The sequence below is a fragment of the Centruroides sculpturatus genome, unplaced genomic scaffold (assembly GCF_000671375.1).
Source record: "Centruroides sculpturatus isolate CEXI.00-Female unplaced genomic scaffold, Cexi_2.0 scaffold1781, whole genome shotgun sequence".
NCBI lineage: Eukaryota > Metazoa > Arthropoda > Arachnida > Scorpiones > Buthidae > Centruroides > Centruroides sculpturatus.
The window spans coordinates 89,323-103,571 of NW_019385998.1; the positions used below are offsets into that span (position 1 = coordinate 89,323).

The 14,249-nt window shown below is 34.8% G+C and overlaps 1 protein-coding gene across 1 annotated transcript in view; it reads left to right on the forward strand.

Annotated features, from left to right (window-relative positions):
- Window positions 1-85: 85 nt before the first annotated feature.
- Window positions 86-14,249, forward strand: part of LOC111613008 (COP9 signalosome complex subunit 5-like) — a 36,623-nt gene continuing 22,459 nt past the window's right edge. Inside the window, exons 1-2 of the mRNA XM_023354302.1 lie at window positions 86-283; window positions 356-590. Of these exons, the coding sequence (XP_023210070.1) occupies window positions 150-283; window positions 356-590 (369 nt within the window). The 5' untranslated portion in view covers window positions 86-149. The remainder of the gene's footprint in view (window positions 284-355; window positions 591-14,249) is intronic.

A 14,249-nucleotide genomic window follows, 5' to 3' on the forward strand; every position in this document is an offset into this window, starting at 1 on the left:
AATAATAATAATATCAATAAAATTTCATATGATAGTAAATTAAAACAAGCAAGCGTTGTTGCCAACCAAATTTGAAAGGATTGGCAACACTTTATCGTCGTAGCAGTAATTTGTTATTGTAAAGATTGAGTTTTGGATTAAAGGAGAAAATGGACTCTTCGATGGCTCAGAAAACATGGGAACTATTCAATAATATTGATTCTGTTCAAAGTATAGACGATGTTTATAAATATAACAGAAAACAACAACAAGACATCCTAACTGCTAAACCGTGGGAAAAAGAGTGAGTGAATGTTCACAGAGTTTTAAATTGTTACTTATAAAGTTACTGATATTTTAAACTTTTATTACGCAGCCCACATTATTTTAAGGACATAAAGATATCCGCATTAGCTCTTTTGAAAATGGTAATGCATGCCAGATCAGGTGGAACATTGGAAGTGATGGGTCTTCTACTTGGTAAAGTAGATGCTAATACTATGATTGTTATGGATTCATTTGCATTGCCTGTTGAGGGAACTGAAACTAGAGTTAATGCCCAAGCTCAGGCTTATGAATATATGGCAGCATATACTGAAACTGCTAAACAGGTAATTTTTGTTTTAATTACTCTAATTATTTCATTCTTAGATATTTACATTCAATTTAAAATATACGTACTGTGGATGTCACACACACAATTGTTCTAACTCAAGCGAAAATTTACACCAAAGGCATTAAGCAGTATTTTAAGGAAAACCAGGTGTCTCGATGGGTTCGCCACTGTCCGCTATATTAGCGGAATTGGTTATGAGACGTGGAGCACAGGGTCTTTAGTTTCCCCTTCGCAATAGCTTACTTGTTGATAGATGACATTCTTTTGGCATGGCAGGACACGGATGACTCTTTACTGGCATTAGAACAATGCCTTGCCAGTGTATACTCATCCATCAGTTTCACCTGGGGAAAACAAAATGGGGGAAAAATAGCCTTTTTAGACCTGCATATCTCCAAATCCCAGGGAAATTTGGAGTTCTCAGTCTTCCACAAGTTTGGTAATATTCCCCCCATAATACCCGCCACGGCCTACCAGCCACAACAGTAAGTTAATGCGGCCATAGCCCCCTTAATCAGAAGGGCCCTTTTTTTAGTACCTTCCACACAACATCTTATCAACACCAAGCTAGAGGCCATCCGCATGGCATTATGTGTGGCAGGATATGGTCTTGCCAAATACAACCGTATCCAAAACAGAGTTAAACAGTCCCTCTTCTTTGCCACTACTTTGTACAGGCCAAGGGACTGGATAGGACTCTGTCCTTCCCTCCTATTTTGTGGCTGCCTCACAGCCCAGATTTGCCGGATATTTAGGCAAAATGCCTTTCTCTTACCCACGCCCAAGTCTGAAAAGACTCTTATGTAATGACAGGGATGCTTCCATCCTGGAAAAATCAGGTGTGTATTACATTCCTTTGCAAAACCCAATATCAAAGCTATACACCCACAACCACCAGAATGCTGGCCAACCACCTATCTGAACACCAACATTCTGTCGAGATGGAGAATTGTGATACCGAACTATCCAAATTGGTGGTGCAGCACCACTACACACCGCTTTGGAACCAGATGGCAATACTCAGGTGTTGTGAAGAAGGGGACTTGGTGTACATTTGGGAGGTCCTACTCACCATGCTGCTGTCTCCTTGCAATTCCCTCACCCTCGAAATTGCCTGAAGTTTGGATTAGTTTGTACAAACGTTTAAAAATACATCAGCATTAGTTCTGCATCTACCACCCACCTTCACTGTGATTTAAGGCACATGCACATTTATGTTATGCCTGTTTCAAGTTAATGTTTAATTTTACTTTTTCTTATGGTTGTTGTTCCAAACGACTAATGTGTTAAGGTGCATGCACAATGTTATGCGTTTCAAATTAATATTTAAATTTACTTATTCTTAATGTTATGATATGTTCTAAACGGCTAATGCCATTATTGCTTAAATTTAAACCCATTCAAAATCTGATTTTAATTACTGCCTGAGGACAACGAAAGCACTAGCCAGAAATAAAACATTCCTTAAAACACTCCTTAACGCCTTTGGTGACAATTTAAAATATTGCACATTTTTAAAGAATTTGATATTAGAGGGAGGGTCCAAATTACAATGTGTACAATTACATTCACCACTGTACCAATGTGGTGGTAGCCACTAGCGTTGTGGATCAAGGGTAAACTGTTAGATAATGTATAAGTGGGTTTGTTACATTGGTACTATCAGGTCAGTCCATAAGTTTATGCATATTTTTATCTACAAAAAAAGCAACAAAAAATTTTAATTAAATCTTATTTCAATCTATAATGTATTCACCATTATTTTGTACAATTTCTTGCCATCTTGATGGTAGCTTTTTAATCCCGTCTTTGTAAAATGATTTTGGTTTTGAATCAAAATATTCAGAAATAGCCTTTTTTACATTGTTATCATCCTCAAAAGTTTTCCCTTTTTAAAAATTCTGCAAACTCCGAAAAAGATGATAATCACTGGGAGCAATATCTGGCAAATATGGTGGATGAGGTAAAATTTCCCAGTTGAAGCTTTTGAGTTTCTCTACAGTTATTTTTGCAGCATATGATCTGGCATTGTCATGTTGCAAGAGAACCTGCTTTCTGTTCACTAATGACGGTCGATTTTTTTTCATTTAAATGCTCTAATTGATCACAATACATTTTAGCTGTAATTGTTTGATTAGGTTCTAACAGCTCAAAGTGAATTACATTAACATATCCCACCAAACAGACAAAAGAATTTTTTTTGGATGCAACCCACCTTTTGCAGCCAGTTTTGGCTGCTCGTCGCGATCTGTCCATTGTCTTTTTCTTGTCACATTATTATAGAGGATCCATTTTTTGTCTCCAGTAACCAGCCGATCAAGAAAAGATTCCAAAGTAATGCGGGATAAAAGAAACGTGCAAATGTTTACATGTTGTTGTCGGTTAGCTATTGACAGTTCATGTGGTATCCATTTTCCTAGCTTTGAAACTTTTCCGATTTGTTGTAGATGTCTATGAACAGTTCCATGGAATGAATTTAAACGTTCCGCAATTTCATCAACTGTTAAAGATGGTTCTGCTTCAACTAGTGCAGAGAGAGCATCATCATCAAAGTCAATGGGTCTTCCAGTACGAGCCTTATCCTCCACACTAAAATCATTATTTCTAAATCTTTCAAACCACTTCTGCGCAGTCCTTACACTAATTACAGTTTGATTATGAACAGTATTTAATTTTTTGGCTGCATTTGTAGCATTCTCATCACTTAAAAATAAAAAGTATAAAACATGTCTCTTATATTCATCTGTTACTTCCATTTTAATGAAAATAAACAACTGAAATGTTCCCAATTCTGAACAGTATTATATGAATGAGATCCAATTTAACACTTCAGTGTAAAAAGTATCACATTAGACTGGCATTTTTAACAGCAAAACAAGATTTTTCTCAAGGTCATAAAATACTCAGGAACTTATGGACTGACCTGATATTTGGTTAACGGAAAGCCAGAAGATTAACCAAATAGTATTTGATAGACTATTGCATTTAACAATTTAGCTCAAGTGACTGTGCCAGCTTATAGCTTACTTGACTGTTTGTGGAGTACAGTAATACCCTGAACTTACGCGATAGGTGGGACCGAGCGGTAACCGCGTAAGTCGAATTCGCATAAGCCGGGGTATAATTTCGCATATAAATACAAATAATTTTTAATTGGGGCCGGAGACTAAAGAAAACAATAATTTAGAAAAAAATGTTTAATAAAATCTTAGATAATACATATGTATAACAAATTCGGCCTGTATTGTTTTACAATTTTTCCCATTTATTGATTATTACGCCATAATTTTAACATTGTTTTCATTTCAGCGATAATACTGTGACGTTTACGAATGATGTCTGAATTTAAAGATTGAATATTTTTCACAGCTTCGAGAGTTTTTTCTTTGCCTTTTATAATTGTTCTGACCGACAATTCCAGTAGATGAAACTTCTTTGCCAATTCACAAATTTTCATTTTTGTATCAAAGTCTTTAATAATGGGTACGTTCGTAAAGTCAAACAAGTTAAACGCGTTAGTAACGAATTGTTCGAAAAGTCTAACGAAATAGGAATAACGAGGACTTCATTCTCGTTTAACTCTTTCGACTTTACGAACGTACCCAATGTTAACTTTACATTCCAAAGATAAAGTTTTTCTTTTCTTGTTTGATGCGGAAGAATTAGTTCTACTTTGTTTGGATGACATAGTAGAGTCTCTCGAGTCTCCATAGATATAACAAACACAGAAATAAATAACACAAAATAAATTGTAGCTATGTGTGGATTTCGCGCGACACATACGAACATGTAAGCTGAACAATAGTGTGGGAGGAGTGAGTAATCAAGGGTTGCGTGCGCTCAAACAGAAGCGAATCGACGAGATTCGAAAATCGCGTAACTCCGGGTTTGCGCAAGTCGGGGTATTACTGTATTTGATATTGTATAGTTTTAGGAGTGTGGGCTCACTTCCACTCGGTTGCTGAAGTGTGAGTGATAGTGAGCACTGTCATGCATCTACATGTGAAGTGTATAGAATAGGAGGTAGACTGATATGTGTTAAAAACTGACCTTCAGAGATGAATATCATGCAAACAAAGGGTCAACAATTCTAAGGTGGTATGATACTTTTCATTCAGAGTTTGAATCTTACCCATTGCTGTACATATTGACTGGCATTCCATTGACCAAAAAAATAGTTACATTCAAATATTTTACTTGCGCTTCATTTTTTCTTATATATATATATATTTAGCCTTAGAATAAATAGGGTTGGCATCAGGAAGGGCATCTGGCCATAAAACCTATGCCAAAACTACTTGGAAGTAAGTTATAACTGTGTTAGGACATCCCCTGAAGTGATGCACAGTCATGTCACCTGAAAACTATGTCAAAGAGAAGAGGAAGAAGAAAGGCATAAGAAGAGGTACTTTAAACATCAGAACATTGAATGGGAAGAGTAAAGAGTTGGTGGATCTTATGCAAAGAAGGAGAGTGAACATTTTGTGCCTGCTAGAGACGAGATGGAAAGGAAATAAAGTTAAAGAACTTGGTGAAGGGTACAAGCTGTTCGTGAGTGGAGCAAATAAGGGAGGAAGGGATGGAATTGGTATCATAATTGATAAAGTTCTAAAAGAGTCTGTGAGGTTAAACAAAGGTGTGATAGAATTATGAGCATTAAGTTGGATGTTGGTGGACTTTTCATTATGATTGTGTGTGTGTATGCTCCTCAGCCAAGTAGCGGAAAATAAGAAAAGATAAACTTCCAGACAGATCTTGACCAAGTTATAATGGGTGTTGCTGGGAGGTGGAGTGTGGGAGAAAGACTAGTCGATCATGCTGTGGCTTTTGACCTTGCACTAGTTAACACCTACTTTGAAAAGAAAGCAAACCAACTGTTTACATACATGAGTGGAGGTAGATCCAGCCAGATTGATTTTTTCTTGTGCCACAGGAGGCATCTGAGAGAAGTAAGAAACAGTAAGGTGTTCATTAAATGGAGAAAGTGTTGCTGCACAACAGAGAGTCACATAAGAACATAAGAATACATAAGCACAACATAAGAAAATCACAATCCTTGTGGATTGTGACTTCTTATGGACTATTATAAGAATTGTGTTAGCCAGATTGAACAAAGGATCAAATGGTGGAGATTGAAAGAGGAGGAATTAAAGAAAGAGGTTAAGGTAAAAGTGTTAATAGAAATCTGGTTTCCAGATGATGTGCAAACATGGTGGTTGCTGAATAGTAATTGCATTTTGAAAGTTGAAGAAGAGGTTTTGGAAAAAACTTCAGGGAAGAGATCACCAGAAGGATGGAACTTTGGTGGTGGAATGCTGGGTACAAGCCACAGTTAAACAAAATAAAGAGGCAAAGAAAAGATGGGATTTGATGGGAAGACCTGAAGATAAAGAAACTTACCATTTGGCAAATAAAATGACTAAAAAGGTGTTGGCTATTGCAAAAGCAAAAACTTTAGAAGAGGCTTATAAAGTTTTCAAAGGGGAAAGGTGGTGAAAGGTAGTTGATGAGAATTGCCAAAGCAAGAGATAAGTTATGCCAAAAATCTATTGGGCTAGTTTAATGCTAATTATTAAATAAATTACGTAAGGTAAGCGTTAGGCACCATCTCTTATTAATATTAATAATTATAAATTAATTAATTAATTTAAATAATTTAGAATCGCTGGGAGAAAAAATTGGCCCGGAGTGGGACTCGAACCCACAACTCCTGCTTACCGTGCAGATGCGTTGCCAGTTACGCTATCTGGACCTCCAGTCCGATCTCCTTTTCCAGCGTATATAAGCTAACTATATAACCATCGACGGTTATTACAACGTCGGCTGGGGACACATTCAGTGCCCACGTCCTACATTTCATAAGGCTCTCAACCGGGATTTAGCTATATTGTATTGCAGGTTTGGAGATGTTTGTATGCAAGAGATAAGGCATCAAAAGATTTTATCTCTATTAAATTGATTAAAGATGATAAAGGAGTGGTATTACAAGATTACGAAAGGGTCAAGGAAAGATGGAAAGAATATTTTAGGAATTTATTGAATGAAGAAAACCCCAGAACTTCATATGAGAATGGAGAGGCAAATGAAGGAGTGGTGCAAGATATTAGCAGAGAAGAAGTAGAAAGTGTGCTTAGGAAAATGAAGATGGGGAAAGCAGTAGGCACTGATTGGATTCTGGTTGAGGCTTGGAGAGGTTTGGGTAAGGAGGGAATTGATATCCTCTGGGTGCTTATGAAGACACTCTGGCAGCAGGAGATTCCAGATGAATGGAGGAAGAGCATTCTGGTGCTGATCTTTAAGGAAAAAAAAGCATTAGTAAAAATTCTTTAAGTCAACACCACCTGGACAAAAATATGTGAAACAGACGATAGACAAGATACTGACATCGACATCTGTTGTCAATAAATTTTACAAAAATCAATTTTTACTAGGGTGCCAACGAATCAGCACCCTCTTGGGGGTACTGACCGACTGGTACCCTTGTGAAGAAAGAGTTAACTTTTTTAACATTATGAATATAACCTAAGCTTTCAGTTGCTTATTAGAGTAAGTAGTGAGTTTCAATTACAAGTTTTGTGTATATACATAATAGGCAGAAAACTTGTAAAAATATTTACAAGTTTTCTGCCTATTATGGATTAAATTGGATGTGGTGGCCTCGTACCCTTCAGTGCCGATATTTGAAGCTGTAATGCTGGTCAATTCGCTACTCCTTAAGAAGGGCTTTAGTGCCCAGCAGATATTGGACATACGTGATGCGCTGTTTTGCATCACGGAGCACAATTATTTTCGTTTCAATCAAAAGATTTATTTACAAAAACAAGGAGTCCCCATGGGTTCCCCTTTATCTGCCATCCTAGCGGAGCTCGTCATGAGAGAAATTGAGCATAAAACATTTGATTTCCCTCTTACCATCCTTTATCCACTGTTCTATTTACGGTATGTGGATGATATCCTCATAGCCTGGGAGGGCACCGATGAAGCCTTTTGTGCCTTCATGCAGCATGTCTCTAATGTATATCCCTCCATCAATTTTACGTGGGAAAAAGAAAGTAGTGCGGCTATAACTTTCTTAGATCTGTGCATACGTAGAACCTCGGAAACATTACTCTTCGAAGTTCATCATAGGTTTAACATGCTACCGTACATCATCCCAGCAAGTGCATTCCAACCTGCACGTTATGTTGATGCCGCCATAGCTGCCCTACTAAGAAGAGCATTTTTGCTGCCATCAACACAAGATCTCATAAACAGTGAATTAAACAATATTAGTTTAGCAGTACGTGCAGCGGGTTTCCCACGTGCTAAGTACACGCATGTACTTAATAAAGTGAAGAAAACGCTGTTTCCAATCTCTACGTTAAAAATAGGAGGGAAGTTATGTTTGTACAACCAGCCTTACCATACCTCAGTCCGCTTTCTCTACGTATTTGCCGTATATTCAAACAACACGGTCTACTCCTGCCCCTATCTCCGTTACCTAACTTGCGCAGACTGCTCTGCAATGACCGAGACAAGTTATCCACTCTCGAGAAGTCAGGAATTTATGTGGTTCCATTAGAAAACCCTGTAACGGGGAACAGCACGAGATACATTGGGGCCACGGCAAGAATCTTGGCTTCCCGTCTGACCGAACACCAGGATGATATAGCAAAAGGAAGGTGCAGCACTGAAGGGTATGCGACATGAATTATAACTCATTATGGACCCACGCCACTATACTCAGGGCATGCAACGATCGAAGACTACTCTTTATATGGGAGTCACTGTATATAACAACATTTGAAACGTGCAACACACCTACTCTAGAGCTGCCTAATATATGGATCACCCTATATAAATGATTAAATGGTGAGTTACATCACATGTTACGTCACTAACAGGAAGCAGTACCACGCATACGCCGTATTATGTCATATTCGTAACATCGCACGTAATTCAAATCGTAGCGGACTCGTATCGAAAAATTGTTTAAATTTAAATTTTTATGTGTTCTTCTCTTGAATGTTCATGTTCGATTAAAGCATTTTATTCACCTGAAGACGATGGAAATACATTCGTCGAAAGCGCTCGAATGAATGAAAAAACGATTAATAATGCTGAACACAGTGAGTTTTAACCATTAAGTAAAAATATTTATAACTAGTATGTACAAAGTTCATAAAAAGAAATTGTGTATATGGAAGCTGCATTTGGCTCGCAAGCCACAGTTTGGCCACTCCTGCTATATTTAATGGCTGTGAATGTACAGTGGTACCTCAGGATACGAACGCCCCAGCATACGAAATTTTCAGGATACAACATGAAATTCGAACATATTTTTGCTCCACGATACAAACAAAATCTCACCATACGACGTTACATTAGTTCGCAGTGCCATTTTTTAATCACTTCTGTTCATCAGTCTCGGTCCGCGTATTTGCTTCGTCGTGGAAGGATCTCACTCGATAAAGGAAATCTTGAGGTATTATCAGAAAGTGTCTGATTTTATTGAAAAGAAACATCCCGAAAAGGTTCACACTGGCCATATTGCTGCTTGGAGTAATGACAAAGTCATTTTAGAAACATTTTAAAAAGTAGGCAATGCCAAACCTCTTTGGATAGATATTTTACCAAGCGACCTCTATCCAGTGAACGTGCTGGTAGAAGTGAAGGAAAGAAAGCAAAAAGCAGTGAATAAAAATAAAAAATATATAAAACAACACTAATTTTTTAAAATCTTTTCTAAGTTATTTTTAAGTTATTGTTACATTATGTTATGTAAGTTAAGTTTTAGTATCATTTCCCTTCTCTTTCTCTTCTACCACCAATTTACACATCCACCTCGTCTATCCTCAAAGGTAAAGTGCAAATAAAACTACATTTTTTTCAATCAATTATTATTCTATTACGATTACTTATACATTTACAACTACAAAATGCATTTTTCAGTGTTTTCCTTACTATAGTGATTTTTTTTAATGTGTTACTTAGCTTTAATTTGAGTGTTTTTCGTGTTGGAACGAATTATTTGGTTTTACATGTAATCGTGTGGGGAAAAATGATTCACCTTGTGACATTTTCATGATACGAATTCAGTGGCAGAACAGATTAATTTCGTACCACTGTATATTTTCCATGAGGTACCACTGTATATTTTCCATGGTATATATGTTGTATATAATGGATTAAATGCGATTCAAAGGATTTGAATCGCATTTAATCCATTACTGTTCAATTTTGCAGTATTTGAATTTATTAAAACGGTAGCCTGAAGAAGACCCTGGTAGGGTTGAAAACGTTTGCCAAAAAGAGTAATACTGGAGAGTTAGAAGGTTTATGTTCAACTAGAGAGGATGAAAATAGGTTAATTTTGTATCTGTTCTTCTACCCCTTAACTGGTATTGATTTGTCTCAGAAAGCACTTACAGGGAGGTCATGTAATTGGTTTGTCTGGAAGGGTCAAGATGTAGTGTTTTTTGCTGGGAGTAAGTTGGGAGCAGTATGGACTGTTGTTAGACCATGGAATGAAAGGAAAAATTCATATCCATGGAGGCTATATTAGATCAGTTAATCAAAACAATGTGTTACATGGTTGATGCTTGATTTCAAAAATTTCCTAAAAAATTAGTTTTATTGTTCTTTGTGTATGTCCAATTCAAGTAGCCAATGGAAGAATAAAGATGATAGAGTATTTAGCATGCAATTTCTAGGAATTGTTTGAATTTTGCTGTGAATTTTTGTGGAAAGGAAAGAGAAAGAAGTTCAAAGACCTCCTCCATTTTGGAGTCAAAAATATAAAAAAAAATGAAAAACATGGAAGTGTTGACACCTGCTCTGTTTCTTGCTCCATTTTTTATATATTGGACAATTACTACTATACAATAAAAAATTAAACTTATCTTCTTGGCAAAAATAATTTTATATGTGCACAATAAATGGGAATTGCATGAATAGTAAAGCTTGTGAGGCAATATTCACTGCAGTCATTGGTTGATAACCCTCTAAAGGGAAGGAAATAAACAATATTAGAGCAGGATGATACTATATGTATTAGGGATTATATACTGGTTTACTGATTTACCGGTTAACTGATAAATTGGCAAAAAAACATTTGGTAAATTTACCGGTAATTCGGTAAATGAAAAATCCATACTAGAAATTTCTATGTAGAAAATATTGTGTTTATAGATATTTAAATGGGCTAAAGGGACATTGAAAAAAAAAACCAAAAAACAGGTAAGTACAGTAGATCCCCCTATAAGACGTATTCCTATAATTACGATTCCTATAAGACGGCGAAAAAATTGTGGTGGTATCCATAAACAACGGTAAAAAAAACTCCTATAATTTTGTAAAACGTCATCGGGCAGCCGAACTACTTTCCGCCGTCCAGCGCCACGCTACGGACAGTTTAGGCGGGTAAATTGAGTTTAGTATCGTCTGTACATATGATTANCTCATTATTAATTTTATGTGAGATAGTTTTTGTTTAATTTTAATTTAATGACCATTCGTCCAACAGGTGTTGAATCAGAAAGGGTATTCTCGAGATCTGGATTATTTTGTACAAAAATTAGATCAAAATTAGGAGATAAGACTATAAATAATTTAAGTTTCTTGAGAAGTTAATTTTAAAAAATGGTAATCAATAAAATGGTATTAGGTACAATATATTATTTCTGTTGTATTTTTATTTTTCTGTATTATTTTATTTCTGTTTATTTTTATATTTATTATTATAGTCTGTTTAGAATAACACTTTAATTTTTATATTTTTTATATTTGATATCTTTGAAATAAAAATGCGAAATGGAAATCATAATGACTTATATTTTTAATTTTAATTTTATTTTTCCTTTAATTTTATTTTTCAAGAAAAAAATTTACCGCTAATTTACCGGTAAACCGGTATTTTAATTTTCATTTACCGAATTACCAGTAAATGAAAAAGTCGGGAAATTTACAATCCCTAATATGTATATAAGTTATTGTAATATGAATGGATTAAGCAGTGCATTTATCTTTTGATAAAAAGATAATTTTATAAATTTAATTTTTATTGTGTAATGATAATTGTATGGTATATGTAAAATGTAACCCCTACTTGTTAAGCATACAATAATTAACTGTCAAAAGAATATACTTGTAAAAAAGTTTTTTTAATTTTCAAATATACTAATTAATTCCCCACCTCATTTTCGGACTCTATTTAATATGAGCTTTAAGTTTAAATCTGAGATATAAGATTAGATTAATTTTTCATGAGTGAGATCACTATTTGTTGACTATAATTGTGTTTACCCTCCTCTTCTTCTCTCTACATCATAAATTTCTATTTTGTTTTGTATTGCATAAGTAAAGGTTATTGTTATTATAATAATTTGATTAAAAGAAAAAAACAGTAAACATTTTTCAATTTTTATGTTGTGTGAATTTTTATTGTTATTTTATTTTATTGGAATAAAATATAACTGTCATTATTTTGTATAACTTTAACCATCTTTTCTGTAATATCAACTCTTGATAAGCACAAAATATAGCTGATTTTCCTTCAAGAGTGCCCAGATGTCTTTTGATGGCTTCTAAAGTTAAATTTTTCTCATTCAAGCTATTTTGAAGTGATCTATCCTCACTTCCTCAGCCATTTACTTACAAATATAGTCAAACACCAAACACTTGCTGAGCTTACTATTAATTAATTAATTAATTTAATACTCAAACGCTGTCAGTCTATTTCTAATAGGCCATCCTCAGGAAATTACTGTTCTACAATCGAACACAAAGCTTTTCAATCACTCTTTAAATTTAAAAAATGTTTAAACATATTTGTAAAATCTTTACATTAAAATGCTTAAATTCGACCCTGTGTTTCACACAAAATTACTGGCATTTTAAACTTTAAGAAAATATGTTTTAAAATTGACAGCATAACTTGTTCATGTAAAGCTGGACAATCAAGAAACTGCCAATTCTCAACAGTCTAATCCATTATTTCAGAATTTGGAGAAGCTCATAAATATAACCAACTGATTTCCAAATAATCATCTGTTTTTCGTGGGGGAATAGACAAAAACTTATATCAGGCTCCCATAAGGTTTTTAAATTGCAATTTGGAATGCAACAGAAAGTTTTGCTTTTTCTTTCGCTATTCATCTTTATTGCTGACAATACACAAGAATGAATCAAACGACCCAGATAGAATAGTTTTGTTTTTAAACACCAGAGGGCGAGCATCCAGTAAAAAATGCGAATTATGTTTTCTCTCAACAATATTTTAAGGAATTATTATAAAAGATTATTTTTTGTTGCCAGACAATACAATTACAAAAATGAATTATCTTGGTTGCATTTCAAGAACAAATCTTACACAGACACAAAATGTGTGTCTATTTATGTGTTCACAAAAGTGTTTGCCTTACATAGTGGATCACTTTGAAATTGTCTGTGAAACATGAGTTTCACAATTTCAAAGTGATCCAATTTTACTATGTAAGGTAAACCTTCATAGTGTATAATGATGATTGATTCCAAGTTTGTGGATGTATATACATTACACACATGTGAAATTAAAAATACAACCCCTCTTTTTCTCCAGATACACAGACATATACAGTATATACATATACATCTGTCTGTATAGAAAGAGGGGTTGTATTTCTAAATACAGTAGAGCGTCGATTATCTGAATCAATTGGGGACTGGGGTTGTTCGGAAAATCTATATTTCAGATAACCGATTTTGTACGAAAAAATATATTAATCTATCCCATGTTGAAATTTTTCTCTGTTGCGTGTCACTTTGCGTTGAATTTTTGTCGATGTTAAGCCTAACGAAGACTCATTCATTCATTCATGGGTGTTCTGTCCTAGGACAGGTCTGTGGAAAGCAGTCAAATTATAGAATTCTCCCTCTCCAACATTCTCTATTTCAGGCTTCCTTTTTTATTTCTTTATAAGTTTTGCCCAGTAAAACATCATTTATCAATACTTTTTTTTTCTTCCTCTTTGTTTCCTTGCATCAATTTTTCCTTCTAATGCCACTCGCATTAATCCTTCTCCTCACAATATATGACCTAGCCAGTTATTTTTTCTTCTTTGTATTGTTTTTAAAAGAGATCGCTGTTCCTGGACCAAATTTAAAACATCTTCATTCTTAACCTTTTCTGTCCACTTGATTTTCTCCATTCTTCGCCATAACCACATTTCATATGCTTCAAGGTAGTTTGTTTCCTTTTTCCTTAAGGTCCAAGTCTCTGCTCCATATAAAGTTATGCTCCAGGAAAAGCATTTTATTAACTTATTTTTTAAGTGTTTGGTTCATTTTTCCAATAAGATGGTTCTTCTTCTTATAAAAAGCCATTTTTCCAGCCCTGATTCATTCTTTGATTTCTTTTTCACATCTGTCATCTCCCTGAATAATGCTGCCAAGATACCTAAAATGTTGAACTTGCTCTATTTTGTTTCCATCAATTAGGATTTTCAAATCTTTGCTAATTAGCCTTCCAACTTTCATCACTTTTGTTTTAGCTGTGTTAATTTTCATTCCAAATTTTTTGCAAGTTTTGTTGAGTTTTGTTACCAAACATTGTAGAGTTTGTTCATTTGGTGCAAGTAAAGCAATATCATCTGCAAACCTAATACTTTGTATTAATTGGCCTCCAATTTTAATTTCG